This window comes from Rhinopithecus roxellana, chromosome 8 (assembly GCF_007565055.1).
Source record: "Rhinopithecus roxellana isolate Shanxi Qingling chromosome 8, ASM756505v1, whole genome shotgun sequence".
NCBI lineage: Eukaryota > Metazoa > Chordata > Mammalia > Primates > Cercopithecidae > Rhinopithecus > Rhinopithecus roxellana.
Window position 1 is genome coordinate 46397505 of NC_044556.1, and position 12947 is coordinate 46410451.

At 47.4% G+C, this 12947-nt stretch overlaps 1 protein-coding gene and 1 non-coding gene across 6 annotated transcripts in view; one reads left to right on the forward strand and one right to left on the reverse strand.

Annotated features, from left to right (window-relative positions):
• PRUNE1 (prune exopolyphosphatase 1) overlaps window positions 1-12947 on the reverse strand; it is a 31800-nt gene that overhangs the window by 5985 nt on the left and 12868 nt on the right. For 4 of the 5 annotated variants that reach the window (XM_010387228.2, XM_030937083.1, XM_030937082.1 and 1 more), the window contains 4 exons: window positions 8881-9065; window positions 8016-8174; window positions 6069-6163; window positions 2069-2227 (listed from right to left, as the gene is read on the reverse strand). In XM_010387228.2, the coding sequence (XP_010385530.1) occupies window positions 2069-2227; window positions 6069-6163; window positions 8016-8174; window positions 8881-9065 (598 nt within the window). The remainder of the gene's footprint in view (window positions 1-2068; window positions 2228-6068; window positions 6164-8015; window positions 8175-8880; window positions 9066-12947) is intronic. The other variant, XM_030937085.1, reaches the window with a different exon arrangement.
• Window positions 10845-10951, forward strand: LOC115899348. The gene has a single exon (XR_004059077.1). It is a non-coding gene; the product is annotated as a U6 spliceosomal RNA (small nuclear RNA).

The window sequence follows — 12947 nt, forward strand, 5'->3', positions numbered from 1 at the left end:
CTAGCCGGGCGAGGTGGCGGGCACCTGTAGTCCCAGCTACTCGGGAGGCTGAGGCAGGAGAATGGCGTGAACCCAGGAGGCGGAGCTTGCAGTGAGCTGAGATCCGGCCACTGCACTCCAGCCTGGGCGACAGAGCGAGACTCCGTCTCAAAGAAAAACAAAAAAACAAACAAAAAAACCCTGCAGTTCTTGGCCAGCTGCAGTGGCTCACTCTTGTAATTCCAGCACTTTGGAAGGCCAAGGCGGGCGGATCACTTGAGGTCAGGAGTTCGAGACCAGCCTGGCTAACATGGTGAAACCCCATCTCTACTAAAAATACAAAAATTAGTCGGGCATGGTGGCGGGCGCCTGTAGTCCCAGCTACAGGCTGAGGTGAGAGAACTGCCTGAACCTGGGAGGTGGCGGTTGCAGTGAGCCAAGATCACACCATTGTACTCAAGCCTGAGCAACAGAGTAAGACTCCGTCTCAAAAAACAAACAAACAAAACTGCAGTTCTTTTCATAATGACAAACTACCTTACACTGAATGAAATCAGATTTGCTTCCTGGGGAGAAGGCAAAGGCAAAGGGAGGTGGGAAAGGGCAGACATACCTTCTATGAGAGCAAAGGATTATCTGGCTGTATTCTGTCTTTAGCAGTCCTCACAGAGCCTAGGCAACCCTCAGAATCCCTGAATTGCCTTAAGCCCATCTTTTTTTTTTTTTTGAGACGGAATCTCTCTCTGTTGGCAGGATGGAGTGCAGTGGCGTGATCTCGGCTCACTGCAACCTCTGCCTCCCAGGTTCAAGAGATTCTCCTGCCTCAGCCTCCTGAGTAGCTGGGACTATAGGCACGCACCACCACTCCCAGCTAATTTTGTATTTTTTTTTTTTTTTTTTTTTTTGAGGCGCAGTCTTGCTCTGTCGCCCAGGCTGGCGTGCAGTGGCTGGATCTCAGCTCACTGCAAGCTCCGCCTCCCGGGTTCCTGCCATTCTCCTGCCTCAGCCTCCCAAGTAGCTGGGACTAGAGGCGCCCGCCACCTCGCCCGGCTAGTTTTTTGTATTTTTAGTAGAGACGGGGTTTCACTGTGTTCGCCAGGATGGTCTCGATCTCCTGACCTTGTGATCCGCCCGTCTCGGCCTCCCAAAGTGCTGGGATTACAGGCTTGAGCCACCGCACCCGGCCATTTTGTATTTTTAGAAGAGATGAGGTTTCACCATGTTGGCCAGGATGGTCTCAGTCTCTTGATCTCATGATCTGTTTGCCTCAGCCTCCCAAAGTGCTGGGATTATAGGCATGAGCCACCATGCCCAGCCTTAAGTCCACTTTTAAATTCTTCCCTAGGCTAATCAGTAACCAGCAGAGGAACAGAAAGGAGAGGAAGTAGGAAAGATAGCCAAATGGAAGATCAGGAAAGAAAACAAATCTGGATCTAGATCACTTCTTTACAGAGTTTGCACGATACAGAATAATTAATCCCTGTATAGTAAATAGCAGAAAAGGTCTCTCATATTTCTAATTTTCAAGGCAACAGTGTGATTCCAGGGGTGAGGAATTCATGATTAAACCAAGAATACAGTTTGCTTGTTTTTTTTCCCCCAATAGAAATGAGGTCTTGCTATCTTTGCCCAGGCTGGACTCAAACTTTCCAGCTCAAGCAATCCTTCCACATCAGCCTCCCGAGTTGCTAGGAATACAGGCACGTGCCACAGTCCCTAGCTCAAGAAGGGAATTTTAACTCCAGATTTGTAACATTTCCTTCTAACTAGATTTCTTTCAAGTTCTTTCAAAGTATGAATTGAATCTTTAGTTCTTTTTGGAATTCACCTTTTCTCAACAATCCTATGATTAAGGATGTTCACTAAAAAAAAAAAAAAAAGAATGAAAAAAAAAGGATATTCATATACAGAGAGAATGGGAAAAAGCAGAAAGGGGAGGAAACAGGTCCAGGAACAGGTCAAGGGACCTCGTGTAAGTATGTTAATATAAGAACCTAAGAGAGGTCCTTATAGGACAGCTGTAGAGCACAGAGGTACATACAGGCAGACTCTGTAAGGCTCTTAGGTTGGAGAAGGGACACAGACTCACCGTTGTTCGGAGTGCCACATGGGGACAGAAAATAGCCAACTGCCGCACTGGCTCATTGTGAGTGTTGAAAAAGATAGTCATGGCGACCAGGACATCATAGCTGTGAGCCTGGCAGAAAGCATGCAGATCTGCAAAGAGGTTAGACCTCTCCAGAAAGGCCTGAAAGGGAAGAAATGGAGAGGGATGAAGGACTTTCTCATCATCATCAATAAAACATCCCTGGGCCAGGCACGGTCACTCATGCCCGTAATCCCCGCACTTTGGGAGGCCAAGGCGGGCGGATCACCTGAGGTCAGGAGTTCGAAACCAGCCTGACCAACATGGAGAAACCCCATCTCTGCCAAAAATACAAAATTAGCCGGGCGTGGTGGCACATGCATGTAATCTCAGCTACTTGGGAGGCTGAGGCAGGAGAATCGCTTGAATCTGAGAGGTGGAGGCTGTGGTGAGCCCAGATCGTGCCATTGCACTCCAGCCTGGGCAGCAACAGCGAAACTCTGTCTCAAACAAACAAAAACAAAAACAAAAAAAACGCTGATAATGTATGTAATATGCCTAGCATGTTCAAGGCTCTCCTGTTCTTGCAATCAAACAAGCAAAGTCTTTGCCTTGTGGGTATTTTTTTTGTTTTTTGAGAAGGAGTTTTGCTCTTGTTGCCCAGGCTGGAATGCAATGGCGCGATCTTGGCTCACCGAAACCTCCTCCTCCTGGGTTCAAGCGATTCTCCTGCCTCAGCCTCTCGAGGAGCTGGGATGACAGGCATGTGCCATCATGCCTGGCTAATTTTTCATTAGTAGAGATGGGGTTTCTCCATGTTGGTCAGGCTGATCTCAAACTCCCGACCTCAGGGGATCCGCCTGCCTTGGCCTCCCAAAGTGCTGGGATGACAGGTGTGAGCTACCGCACCCAGCCCGCCTTGTGGGTATTTTTATTCTAAAACAGAATAATGGGGTATACAAATAAGAGCAGACATGTGAAAACTGCTTTTCTCTATCCTTGTCATTTCTTGTGTTTTGTTTTGTTTTGTTTTTAAAAGCCTTGGCATTTCTTTCTTTCTTTTTTGTTTCTTTTTTTTTTTTTGAGGCGGAGTCTCGCTCTGTCGCCCGGACTGGAGTGCAGTGGCCGGATCTCAGCTCACTGCAAGCTCTGCCTCCTGGGTTTACGCCATTCTCCTGCCTCAGCCTCCCTAGTAGCTGGGACTACAGGCGCCTGCCACCTCGCCCGGCTAGATTTTTGTATTTTTTAGTAGAGACGGGGTTTCACTGTGTTAGCCAGGATGGTCTCGATCTCCTGACCTCGTGATCCGCCCGTCTCGGCCTCCCAAAGTGCTGGGATTACAGGCTTGAGCCACCGCGCCCGGCCCTTTGTTTCTTTTTTGAGATGAGTCTCATTCTGTCACCCAGGCTGGAGTGCATTGGTGTGATCTTGGCTTACTGCAACCTCCACCTCCTGAGTCCAAGCGATTCTCCTGCCTCAGCCTCCCAAGTAGCTGGGATTACAGGTGCCCGCTACCATGCCTGGCTAATTTTTGTACTTTTAGTAGAGACGGGGTTTCACCATGTTGACCAGGCTAGTCTCGAACTCCTGACCTCAGGTGATCCGCCTGCCTCGGCCTCCCAAAGTGCCGGGATTATAGGCATGAGCCACTGTACCCGGCCAGTCCTTGGTATTTCTAATATGTCAGTTTGTACTTGATTAAGGTACTTGGCAAGCCTTTTATGTTTTTGTTTGTTTCTCGAACTAGGTTACGAACCATGAGAGAAGAGACCATGCTATAGTGTTTTATTTAATTATTTAGTATTTTTACACAGTACTTAGTAGAAAGCTGTGTAGAGTATGTATTCAGATCAGATGAATTATTTTATTTATTTATTTTTTTGAGATGGAGTCTCGCTCTGTCACCCAGGCTGGAGTGCAGCGGAGCGACCTTGGCTCCCTGCAGCCTCCGCCTCCTGGGTTCAAGTGATTCTTGTGCCTCGGCATCCTGAGTAGCTGGGACTACAGGTGCCCAATACTGTATCCAGTTTTTTTTTGTTTTTTTTTTGTTTTTGTATTTTTAGCAGGGACAGGGTTTCCCCATGTTGGCCAGGCTGGTCTCGGATTTCTGACTTCAAGTGATCCACCTGCCTCTGCCTTCCAAGTGCTGGGATTTACAGGCGTGAACCACCATGCCCAGCCAGATGAATGATTTAAACCACTATGACATGGAACCAGGTATTCAGACACCATTATTATTAATTTTGGTTTCCATATACAGCATTTAATTGAACACTATTATTAAAGTTATATTCATCGATACATTCAACAAAGTTTACTGAGCATCCGCTATGTGCCAGACACTGTTAAAGGTCCTAGAGCTACAATAGACAAAAAAGAAACAGGGTCCTGGTGGAGTTGATAAACTAGCAGAGGAATATAGACAATTAACAGGGAAACCAGGAAACAAGATCCTTTTAGTATGTTAAGTGCTTTGAAAAACAAACAGGCCGGGTGCGGTGGCTCACGCCTGTAATCTCAGCACTTTGAGAGGCCAAAGCGGGCAGATCACTTGAGGTCAGGCGTTCAAGACCAGCCTGGCCAACATGGTGAAACCCCCGTCTCTATTAAAAATACAAAAATGGCCGGGCGCAGTGGCTCACACCTATAATCCCAGCACTTTGGGAGGCCGAGGCGGGTGGATCACTCGAGGTCAGGAGTTCGAGACCAGCCTAGCCAACGTGGTGAAACCCTGTCTCTAGTAAAAATATAAAAATTAACTGGGCATGGGGACGTGTGCCTGTAATCCCAGCTACTCAGGAGGCTAAGGCAGGAGAATCACTTGAACCAGGGAGGCAGAAGTTGCAGTGAGCCGAGATAGCGCCATTGCACTCCAGCCTGGGGGACAAGAGTGAAACTCGTTCTCAAAAAACAAAAAACAAAAACAAAACAAAAAATTAGCTGGGCATGCTGGCATGCACCAGTAATCCCGGCTACTAGAGAGGCTGAGGCAAGATAATTACTTGAACCCGGGAGGCAGAGGCTGCAGTGAGCTGAGATTGCGCCACTCCACTCCAGCCTGGGCAACAGAGTAAGGCTCAAAACAAACAAACAAACAAACAAACAAACATAACTGCTAGAGGTTTTTTGAGCATAGGAGATAGTACATCAGTTAGGGTGGTCAGGAAAAACCTCCCAAAACAACAGACATCTGAGCTGAGACATCTGAATGTTAAGAAGGAGCCAGCTCTACAAAGAGAAAAGCTCATCTGGGAATGAGCTTAATGGTTCCGAGGAACAGAAAAGAAACCAGTGTGGTTGCAGTACTGTAGCGCAGGAGTGGAGCTGGAATGAAATGAGGCCAGAGAAAAAGACAAGGGCCAGATCAAGCATGGCCCTGTAAACCATGGTAAGTCCTTTAGATTTTATTAAAAGTACAATGAGGCCGGGCACGGTGGCTCACGCCTGTAATCTCAGAACTTCGGAGGCCAAGGTGGGAGAACTGCTTGAGGCCCGGAGTTTGAGACCAGCCTGGGCAACATAGTGAGACCCCGTCTACACATACACACACACACACACACACACACACACACACACACAAAAGCTAGGTGTGGTGGTGTGCACCTGTGGACCCAGCTACTCAGGAGGCTAAGGTGAGAGGACTGCTTGAGCCTGGAAGGTTGAGGCTGCAGTGAGCCATGATGGTACCACTGCACTCCAGCCTGAGGAACAAAGCATGACTCTCAAAAAAAAAAAAAAAAAATTTTTAAAAAGACCACTCTGGCTGCTTCGGGGAGAATGGTTTGTAGGGCTGCAAAAACGGAGGCAGGAAAACTGGTACTGAGGCTAGTACAGTGGTGCAGTGAGAGATGCTGGACTCTGGTGGTCGCAGTGGAGGTGGAGACAAGAAGATAGACACAAAATACGTTTTGGAGGTGAGCCAGAAATGAGGTGCAAGGCCACATGCATAACATCCATAGCTAAAGGTTTTCTCTCCCCACCCACAGTCACAACTTACTCTTACCTCCAAATCCATATATACTGCGCTAATGGCCACCTTGATGCCTTGTCTATAGATAGTCTTCTGGTCCTTTCTCAGCATCTGCTCAGTGGTCAGTCCTAGAAAGCAGATGTGAGACTAGGGGTCAAACAGGGGAGGCCAGGTTCCCAAGATCAAGAAGGCAAGGACAGCCAGATGGGTCAAGAAAGGAAAAACAGCCTCTCTTTGGGGCAATGAATGGGGGAGACAATTGAAAATGTAATCATCGCTGGGTGCGGTGGCTCAGGCCTGTAATCCCAGCAATTTGGGAGGCTGAGGTGGGCAGATCACCTGAGGTTGGGAGTTCGGGACCAGCCTGGCCAACGTGGTGAAACTCTGTCTCTACTAGAAATACAAAGAATTAGCTGGGTGTGGTGGCGGGCGCCTGTAATCCCAGCTACTCAGGAGGGTGAGGCAGGAGAATCATTTGAACCTGGACTCCATCTCAAAAAAAAAAAAGAAAAACAGAAAATGTAATCACATAATCAAAAGCCATCTTAAAATAATTGGTGACAATAGGTACCTTTACAGCAAGGAACTTTGGAGAGAAGGATGAAACCCAGCACAGAGGCTTTTACTTTGTATTTTCCCTCTTTCTATATTGTTTATATGAGTTCTTTCTTTCATTTTTCCTTTTTATGTCAACAGGTGGTAGATGAGTAGAAGAATATGGGTGTTTTTTTGGTTCTCCTCGTCTTTTGTATACTCACAAAATATTTCTTTTGCCTCCCTAACCAATTCTATAGATTTCACTCTGATAATTTAGTATACTCTCAGCATATTTTATATATATGTTCTATATTCTCTGAATAGACTAGAACCTATGAGGCTCTTTTTGTTTTTCTTGAGACAGAGTTTTGCTCTTGTTGCCCAAGCTGGAGTGCAATGGCGCGATCTCGGCTCACTGCAACCTTCGCTTCCCGGGTTCAAGCGATTTTCCTGCCTCAGCCTCCCAAGTAGATGGGACTACAGGCACACACCATCATGCCTGGCTAATTTTTCGTATTTTTAGTAGAAACAGCGTTTCACCATGTTAGCCAGGCTGGTCTTGAACTCCTGACCTCAGGTCATCTGCCCACCTCGGCCTCCCAAAGTGCTGGGACTGCAGGCGCGAGCCAGTGCGCCCAGCCCTTCTGAGGCTCTTAATACATTCCTCCTCATCCTAATCAAGAGCCAGGATAGAACAATCCAGTAAATGATTGATTATTTCATGTTTAGGCTAATATGCTACTTCATTTCTCTCTGGCATAAAATTTAAATAATTGGCCAGGCACGGTGGCTCATGCCTGTAATCCCAGCACTTTGGGAGGCCCAGGCGGGCAGATCATCTGAGCTCAAGAGTTCGAGACCAGCCTGGTCAACGTGGTGAAACCCGATCTCTACTAAAAATACAAAAATTAGCTGGGCGTGGTGGTGGGTGCCTGTAATCCCAGCTACTCGGGAGGCTGAGGCAGGAGAATCGCTTGAACCCAGGAGGTGGAAGTGGCAGTGAGCCGAGACTGTGCCACTGCACTCCAGCCTGGGTGACAGAGCAAGACTCTGTCTCAAAAAAAATAAAAATAATGGCCGCATGCGGTGGCTCATGCCTGTAATCCCAGCACTTTGGGAGGCCGAGGTGTGAGGATCATGAGGTCAGGAGATAAAGACCATCTTGGCCAAGACGGTGAAACCCCATCTCTACTAAAAATACAAAAAGTTAGCCGGGCGTGGTGGCAGGCGCCTGTAGTCCCTGCTACTTGGGAGGCTGAGGCAGGAGAATGGCGTGAACCTGAGAGGTGGAGCTTGCAGTGAGCCGAGATCGTGCCACTGCACTCCAGCCTGGGCGACAGAGTGAGACTCCGTCTCAAAAAAAAATAAAAATAATATAATGAACAAGGCTTGCCTTTCTGTTTTCTCATCTGGGAGGTAGAAAAGTCAGCTAACATTTCATACCTGATACATCAAACTTTGCCTTTTGTAGGGAATCAAATATATCATTTCTCTCGGGTAGGTCTGGGAAAAGGGCTTCTAGTTTCTCCACATATTTGCTGTCCTTTGGGGTTGCCTTTCCAATTTTAAGGTCCATGTTGACACAGTCTAGGATGATGGTTCCTGTGGAGAAGGGAGATGGTGGAACTTGAATCCTGTGACCCTCCACACACGACCACCAGAACATATATAACCTTCACACCAAACGGACACAATACAAGGAGATTTGTATAGCAAAATCTCTGAAAGCAAAATGAGAAACTGGGATGGACTGTGTCCTCAGACCTCCCAAATCCAAACTAAGATGTAGGAAAAGAAATGGGAAAAAGGTAGAAAGAAAGCCTGAGCAGAGATTTTACAGCCTAGTCAGACAGAGATACACCTCTTGAGTAGGCCAAATCCCAGCAAAGAATCTTCTAAGTTGAAAAGACAGTCTAGTCCAACTCACTCTCTCTCTTTTTCACAAGTGGAAAAATGAGAACAAGAAAGGTTAAGAGATCTGCTCAAGGTCACCTCTCTATTTCCTGGAGGAACTAGTATTGGAATCTGTTTCCTGCTTTTTTGGCTAGTCCTCCTTCCATCATAAAATGATGCCAAGAGGAAGCTTCTTGGTCTGTTGCCCTGTACTTCCTTTCTACTTTCTCCAAGAAGTATCCCACAGGCCTTTAAACAGATACTTAATTGTCCGCCGAAAGAATCCTATCTTTTGGTATGAGCTGAATGGCTCTGACAGCATATGGTTAGGCTGGAAGCGTCTAGACTTTTCGACCCTCCCTTCTCAGGGATAGGAATAGAACTACTCGGGTCCCAATCCAAAAGCCACTCTTACCATGCAGAAGGGCTGCAGTTTGCCTGTCCAAGATCTCTGGTGCCCCCTGCAGGATTCTCTCAGTCACCAAGGTAGCGCAGGACCCCACCAGCTCAACTGAAACATGGCAGGGAGGGCAGTGTTTCTGCTCGATGGGTCGATGGTCTAGCACCTCTGCTACTGCCTCCTCTAGGGCTGTGTCACTTCTGTGGAGGGGAGGGTATGGGAAAAGAGAAAGAAAGATAGGTAGGTAGGGACACTCCAGCTGCTTCTAGCCAACCTCTATCCCACCCATCAAGGAAAATGCAAATGTCTTAGGCAAGCTTTTTTTTTTTTTTGGAGACAGAGTTTCACTCTTGTCGCCCAGGCTAGAGTGCAACGGTACATTCTTGGCTCACTGCAACCTCTGCATCTTGGGTTCAAGCGATTCTCTTGCCTCAGCCTCCTGAGTAGCTGGGACTACAGGCGCCTGCCAACACGCCCAGCTAACTTTTGTGTATTTTGAGTAGAGATGGGGTTTCATCATGTTGGCAAGGCTGGTCTCGAACTCCTGACCTCAGGTGATCTGCCAGGCAAGCATTTAAAACTGACCTTTGGTCATTTTTACCTCTGTCTCACTCCTCTCAATTCTTTTTTTTTTTTTTGAGATGGAGTCTCACTCTGTTGCCCAGGCTGGAGTGCAGTGGCATGATCTTGGCTCCTGCAACCTCCGCTTCCCGGGTTCAAGTGATTCTCCTGCCTCAGCCTCCGCGTAACCAGGATTACCAGGCACACGCCACCAAGCCTGGCTAATTTTTTTTTTTTTGTATTTTTAGTAGAGATGGGGTTTCACCGTGTTGGTCAGGTCGGTCTCAAACTCCTGACCTCGTGATCTGCCCGCCTTGGCCTCCCAAAGTGCTGGGATTACAGGCATAAGCCACTGCGCCTGGCAATTCTTTTCTTCAATGTTATAATTGGCGTCATCTTTAAATAGTGTATAAGCGAATTCTGTGAAGCACCTGCTGCAAATATCTTACCCCCACATTTGCTGTCCTTTAGCTTTGCCTTTCCAACCCTTCACCCTTGACACCCTTGATACCCAACATCTAAATCTCTCCCCCCTTTTTTTTTTTTTTTTTTTTTTTTGAGACAGAGTGTCGCTCTGTCACCCAGGCTGGAGTGCAGTGGTGAGATCATGGCTCACTGCAACCTCTGCCTCCCAGGTTCAAGCAATTTTCCTGCCTTGGCCTCCCAAGTAGCCGGGAGTACAGGCGCCCACCACCAGGCCCGGCTAATTTTTGTATTTTTAGTAGTGACGGGGTTTCACCATATTGGCCAGGCTGGTCTCGAACTCCTGACCCTGTGATCCGCCCGCCTCAGCCTCCCAAAGTGCTGGGATTACAGTTGTGAGCCACCACGCCCGGCAAATCTCTCCTGTTTTTATAACCCACTCAATACTTAGATTCCATGTGGGTCACCAGGTCCTGTGAATTCTATCTTAATTCCTATCCATGCCCTAGTTTCTAACTCTCTGTTACTGCCCGTTCTAGGCCCTCAACATCTCTCATCTGGACTATTCCAGTAGTCTCTTAACCAATCACCTGCTTCCAACCAAGAGCCCTCCTGGGCTGTCCTTCACAAAGTGGCCTGAAAGATCATTTGAAAAAAGAAAATCTAATTCTTTTAGGACACAGAATATAATTTAAAATAGTTCCCCACTGCCTAAAATAAAATCCAATCTCCTTAGAAGGGCCTATGAGGCCTCCATAATCTGCCTCCTGCCTGCCCCTGTCTCATCTTTTTCCATGTCCTACTTTTCCCTCAAATTTTATGCTCCAGCTGTGCAAAACAAATTCCATTTCCCCTAGCTCACCATGCTATTTCACACCTGCCTGCATTTAATTCTATTAATTACTTCCTCTGCCTGGAATGCCTTTCTAACCACCTTCCCTCCTCCCTCCCAATTCACCAAGCAAACACCCAGTCCTGTTTCAAGACTGAGATCAGTGCTCACTTCAGCAGCACATGTGCTAAAATTGGAACGATACAGAGAAGATTAGCATGGTCCCTGAGCAAGGATGACACGCACATTTGTGAACTGTTCCATAAAATATATGTGTGTGTGTGTGTGTGTGTGTGTGTATATATATATATATATATATAAAATAAAGGCCAGGTGCGGTGGCTCACACCTGTAATCCCAGCACTTTGGGAGACTGAGGCGGGTGGATCACGAGGTCAGGAGATGGAGACCATCCTGGCTAACACGGTGAAACCCCATCTCTACTAAAAATACAAAAATTAGCCAGGTATGGTGGCGGGAGCGCCTATAGTCCTAGCTACTCAGGAGGCTGAGGCAGGAGAATGGTGTGAACCCGGGAGGTAGAACTTGCAGTGAGCCAAGACTGTGCCACTGCACTCCAGCCTGGGCGACAGAGCGAGACTACGTCTCTTTAAAAAAAAAAAAAAAATTAGCCAGGCCGGGTGTAATCCCAGCACTTTGGAAGGCTGAGGCAGGTGGATCACTTGAGGCCAGGAGTTCGAGACCAGCCTTGCCAACACGGTGAAACCCTGTCTCTACTAAAAATACAAAAAATTAGCTGGACGTGGTGGCACATGCTTGTAATCCCAGCTACTTGGGAGGTTGAGGCAGGAGAATCACTTGAATCTGGAAGGCTCACTGCAGTGAGCTGAGATGGCGCCATTACACTCCAGCCTGGGCAACAAGAACAAAACTCAGTTTCAAAAAAAAAAAGCCAGGAATGATGCTTTTACACAGGCGGCTGAGGCGGGAGGATTCCTTGAACCCAGGAGCTCAAGGTTATGATGATGCCGCTGCACTCCAACCTATGAGACAGAGCGAGAGAGACACCATCTCTTAAAAAAAAAAAAAAAAAAAAGTGGTGGCACAGTGGCTCACGCTTGTAATCCCAGCACTTTGGGAGTCCAAGGGTGGATGGATCACCTGAAGTCAGGAGTTCAAGACCAGTCTGACCAACATGGTGAAACTCCTTCTCTCCTAAAAATACAAAATTAGCCGGGCATGGTGGCACATGCCTGTAATCCCAGCTACTTGGAGGCTGAGGCAGGAGAATTGCTTGAACCCGGGAGGCGGAGGTTGCAGTGAGCCGAGATCGTGCCGTTGCTCTCCAGCCTAGGCAACAGCAGCAAAACTCCGTCTCAAAAAAAAAAAAAAAGAAAAAAAAGGAAAGTTTATTACTGAATGAATCCATAGATGGATAATGCTCTCTCAGGCTGCCTTCTGTCAGTATCCTGCTATAACCACAATGTGCTCAAGAAAAGAATATTAGCAGGAGCCAAACAGACTTAGGAAAGTCACATACTCGTGTTGCTTTTTTGGTCGTTTTTTTCCAGTAGTAAATTAGGGATGGAATTATTATAAATGTGTACATTTGTTAAATAGACATTATTATTTATAGAATTTTAAAAAAAATTTTTTTGAGATGGAGTTTCGTTCTTGTTGCACAGGCTGGAGTGCAATGGCATGATCTTGGCTCACCGCAACCTCTGGCTTCTGGGTTCAAGCAATTCTCCTGCCTCAGCCTCCTGAGTAGCTGGGGCTACAGGCATGCGCCACCACATCCGACTAATTTTGAATTTTTAGTACAGACGGGGTTTCTCTATGTTGGTCAGGCTGGTTTCGAACTCCTGACCTCAGGTGATTCTGCCCGCCTCAGGCTCCCAAAGTGCTGGGATTACAGGCGTGAGCCACCACGCCCGGCCTGGCTAATTTTTTTTTTTTTTTTTTTTTTTTTTTTGAGACAGAGCATCGCTCTGTCGCTCAGGCTGGAGTGCAGTGGTGCGATCTTGGCTCACTGCAACCTCCGCCTCCCAGGTTCAAGCGATTCTCCTGCCTCAGCCTCCCGAATAGCTGGGACTACAGGCACGAGCCACCAAGCCCAGCTATTTTTTTTTTTTTTAAGAGGGAGTCTCACGTCTCACTCTGTCGCCCAGGCTGGAGTGCAGTGGCGCGATCTCGGCTCACTGCAAGCTCCGCCTCCCGTGTTCACGCCATTCTCCTGCCTCAGCCTCCGGAGTATTTGGGACTATGGGCGCCCACCACCACGCCCGGCTAATTTTTTTTATTT